This window comes from Penaeus japonicus, unplaced genomic scaffold (genome assembly GCF_977035675.1).
Source record: "Penaeus japonicus unplaced genomic scaffold, GWHDUDI00000001_assembly GWHDUDI00000028, whole genome shotgun sequence".
In the NCBI taxonomy this organism is placed as follows: domain Eukaryota; kingdom Metazoa; phylum Arthropoda; class Malacostraca; order Decapoda; family Penaeidae; genus Penaeus; species Penaeus japonicus.
The window spans coordinates 7,450,243-7,455,242 of NW_028234430.1; the positions used below are offsets into that span (position 1 = coordinate 7,450,243).

Consider the following 5,000-nt stretch of genomic DNA (forward strand, 5'->3'; position numbering starts at 1 on the left):
AATGACCATATTGCAAATGCAAATGCACTCAAGCATAACTACGCGATCAGAGAATCTCTTATCCTTGATTATCATTAAGGGTTATTATATGTAGTATTGGAAGGTCAGGTGAAAATACATGTAATTTTGCTAATAAAAATCTGGCCAATGTAATATCAATACTCAATGAGTCAATTGACCATGCTTAACTTTTTTTTCCATCGTGTGATTGCAGAACATTTTTATATTCCTTTCTTTGTTTTCTTTTTTTTCATATGCATTGCGTTAATGATGGCTTATAACTCTGGGGTTTAAGGGTGAGAATCAGAATTGGACGAATCTTGTCCTAGGCTAATGCTCGCTCTCATTAGCGGTGGTCTGCTGTGTCCTAGACATTTGATTATTTTTTTCACAAACCTTCCATGTACAAAGATAGTGGGTATATCTATATATCAATCAATCAATCAATCAATCTATCTATCTATCTATATATATATCTATATATCTATTTATCTATCTATCTATCTATATATCTATCTGTCTATATATATATATACAGTATATATATATATATATATATATATATATATATATATAATATATATATATATATATATATAATATATATATATATATATATATATATAATATATACATATATATACATATATATATACATATACAACATACATACATACATAATAATATATATATATATTATATATATATATATATATATATATATATATATATATATATATTATATATATATATATATATTATATATATATATATATATATATATATATATATATATATATATATATAAATGCATGTATGTGCATTTATGCATAAAAACTATTCTATTTCCTAAACCTTTGTCTTTTCATCTGTCTGTCGGACGAAATATTTTCTCTGTCTTTGACAATTCTCCATCTCGTCTACTACATGCATGTCCTGTCCTAAAGTATTAACATCATCATCGTAATTAGTCCGTTGTAGGGCAAATGTGTGTGTGTGTGTGTGTGTGTGTGTGTGTGTGTGTGTGTGTGTGTTCAGTTCCCTCTAGTTCTTCCCCCCCCCCCCCCTCCCGCTCTGCAGAGGGACACCGGTGTGCTAGGAAGACCGGTGTCTGGCGCCACACTTTTATATGTACAGCGTCGACGTTGGTGCCGACGCCCCGATAGCTCCTGCGGCTGAGTGGGCGTTGTCTGGCGCCTGACCAAATCGTGGGCGTGCGTGGGCTAAATATCACCTTATAAACAACCTATAGATTATACGGCATCCCCCTCCCCCCCATTCAAATCATAATTAAGCGGCATTCGACACCCGCCTCAAGGATGAAGAGGGTTTGGCGCCGACCTATAATTTGTCTGCTTGAGTGGGTGGTTCCCGGCGCCACCGACATGCAATGCTCGGGCCTGGCTATGGACCAGCCCTTAACGTCATCCCTGGCACAGTGCCACATAAACTGGTGGGTTTCCAGCTCCGCCTCGCTCGGATTACCCCCTACTTGGGAGTGTCTGAGTGTCATGTTCTGCCTCGAGCGGATCACGAAGAATTAGGTCACGGAGAATTTTGTAAACACCATAATACCCACCGAGGTTAATGGCTGCCTTTTGAGCGGAAGGGGATTATCGTAATTTCTGTGATTGGTGTTATTTCATGTTATTCATTGGTTGGCGTTATGCATGCTTTCGCCCGGTAAGGTTTGAAGATGTGAACAAATCTCCAGAGTGTAATTCTGAAAGCAGACCTTCTGTTTATTTCTGTTCGGCTCTGCTAGTATTTGACATTATAACAAGGTCATAATATTTCTAATGAATATGCACTTATGATTCACAAAATATGTCATGTCAGTATCCATCATTAAAACAAAAAATATTACGATGATTATGAAATTAAAAACAATTCATATATTCATATATGTTGATAATTACAATGTTGAGGATATCAGATCCCAGTTAATGATGAAGGCAAGTAAAATTACAATAATATCAACACGAAAAGCCTTCATTAATAATATAAATACCAACGTGTTAAAGGAAACATATGACATGACATAAACTCTAGCAATATCTACAGATTTTAAATGTATTATCTAATTCTACGATATTATCCAAATTCAAATACATTAACGGAAGAAAATTCAAACATTCGTAAACACAAACACAAGAATGATAACGTGATGAGGAGAGCGAAATGAAACTGATAGATCACTATTACTGTCATCATCACAGCGCTACTCTCAATCCCCACCACCACCATACTCACTATCTCACCACCCTCATACTCACTATCCCCACCACCACCATACTCACTATCTCACCACCCTCATACTCACTATCCCCACCACCACCATACTCACTATCTCACCACCCTCATACTCACTATCCCCACCACCACCATCCTCATACTCACTATCTCACCACCATCATACTCACTATCCCCTCCATCACCACCACCACCATACACACTATCCCCACCACCCTCATACTCACTATCCCCACCACCACCATACTCACTATCCCCACCACCACCACCACCATACTCACTATCCCCACCACCACCATACTCACTATCCCCACCACCACCACCACCATACTCACAATCCCCACCACCACCATACTCACTATCCCCACCACCTCACCCTCATACTCACTATCCCCACCACCCTCATACTCACTATCCCCACCATCACCACCACCACCATACTCACTATCCCCACCACCACCATACTCACTATCCCCACCACCACCATACTCACTATCCCCACCACCACCACCATACTCACTATCCCCACCACCACCATACTCACTATCCCCACCACCACCATACTCACTATCCCCACCACCACCATACTCACTATCCCCACCACCACCATACTCACTATCCCCACCACCACCACCATACTCACTATCCCCACCACCACCACCATACTCACTATCACAGATCATCTCCAGCGACGGCACGAAGTACTCATCACAGACGATCGCAATGCCAAGGAACATGTAGAAGGCGATGAGGATGTGGAGGATGAGTCCCCCGCTCCTTCTGGCCTCGGAGGACATGAGGGGCTTCGGGAACTGCTCGATCGCCGGCGGGGTGCAGTTGTCGCGCCCCCAGCCCTCCGGCTCCGCTTCCAGGAGGTGCCGGGAGCGGGAGGGCGAGACGTCGGCCATCGCCTCGGGGACGTCTTCCGAAGGCGCTGTGCGGAAGAACGGGTGGAAACCGGTTAGTTGGCTTGGTCGCGGGGACTCGTTCTTTGGTGTTTTTTTGGATGTTGTATAAGGTGGGTGTATATGTATGTGTATATGTATATATATATATATATATATATATATATATATATATATATATATATATATATATATATATGTATATGCATATATATATATATATATATATATATATATATATATTATATATATATATATATATATATATATATATATATATATGTCTGTGTGTGTGTGTGTGTATGTGTATGTGCGTGTGTGTGTATGTATGTATGTATATATATATATATATATATATATATATATATATATATATATATATATATATTTATATATAAGGTGGTTATATATATATATATATATATATATATAATATATATATATATATATATATATATATATATATATATATATATATATAATATGCACACATCATATACTGTATATAGTCTAGATATATGCTCTACCAATGTTTTTTTATTGAATAGATCATCACACATATATTTTGATTCCAACTTGCACTAAACTATCAAGTAGCTGATACTCTAATTCTATTTGCAGCTATCTAATTACTGTAATTACCTCGTTATCTCATTAGTCACATTGTTTGACATCTAAATGAATAGCACAGAATATGCTTGTAGCTTGATATATACTTCAGAATTGACTATTATACGTCAACATTTTTCAAAAGCAAATAGTGATTAACATAAAACAAATATCAAAGTCATATCCTTCATATTTATTGGTAGTTTTGATATATAACCTTAATAGTATGCACACAAACACCCACTCACCCAAACCCACATACACACACATACATAAACACACACACACACACACACACATACATACATATATATATATATATATATATATATATATATATATATATATATATATATATATACTAATCATATATGAATATACTTATATGCATGCATACATCCCAACATTAAAGTGGCAATCCAAGCAATGAAATATATATACAGATAAATCTCAGATATTAATGAATATAAAATGCAAAGATAAACTTATCTAATAGATTTATGAAGTTGAAAACAAATTTCCTCTTTTACCAATTCATATACCCACTCTTATAATTTCCTCTCTCTCTATTTCTCTCTCTCTATCTATTCATCAATCATCATCACCATTATCGTCTTATCTTTGACCAATCATCATCACTATTATCGTTTTATCTTTGCCCAATCATCATCACCATTATCATTTTATGTCTGACCAATCATCATCACCATTATCATTTTATCTTTGACCAATCATCATCGCTATTATCGTTTTATCTTTGACCAATCATCATCACCATTATCATTTTATCTTAGACCAATCCTCATCACCATTACCGTCTTATCTTTGACCAATCATCATCACCATTATCGTCTTATCTTTGATCAATCATCATCACCATTATCATTTTATCTTTGACTAATCATCATCACCATTATCGTCTTATCTTCGACCAATCATCATCATCATAATCATTTTATCTTTGACGTGGTCGTGTGGCTCAGTGCCGGCTGTGATGTCCTAATGGCATCGAAGTGAGAGATGTTGGATGGTGCCGAGAAGTGCGTGTGGGTGTCTAAGGCTAATGAGGGTGAGGGGAGAAGAGGGTGAGGGGAGGAGAGGGAGAGGGGAGAGAGGTGGGGGGAGAGAGGTGGGGGAGGAGAGGATAAGGAAGGGAAAAGGGGAGGAGAGGGTGAGGGGAGGAGAAGGTGAGGGGAGGGGAGGGAGAGGGGAGAGAGGTGGGGGAAGAGAGGA

General features: G+C 37.6%; 1 protein-coding gene across 3 annotated transcripts in view; it reads right to left on the bottom strand.

Moving 5' to 3' along the window:
* LOC122260697 (putative sodium/potassium/calcium exchanger CG1090) overlaps positions 1–5,000 on the bottom strand; it is a 117,109-nt gene that overhangs the window by 24,551 nt on the left and 87,558 nt on the right. For all 3 annotated transcript variants that reach the window (XM_043028073.2, XM_043028072.2, XM_086553414.1), the window contains exon 3: positions 2,924–3,187. In XM_043028073.2, coding sequence (XP_042884007.2) covers positions 2,924–3,187 — 264 coding nt within the window. The remainder of the gene's footprint in view (positions 1–2,923; positions 3,188–5,000) is intronic.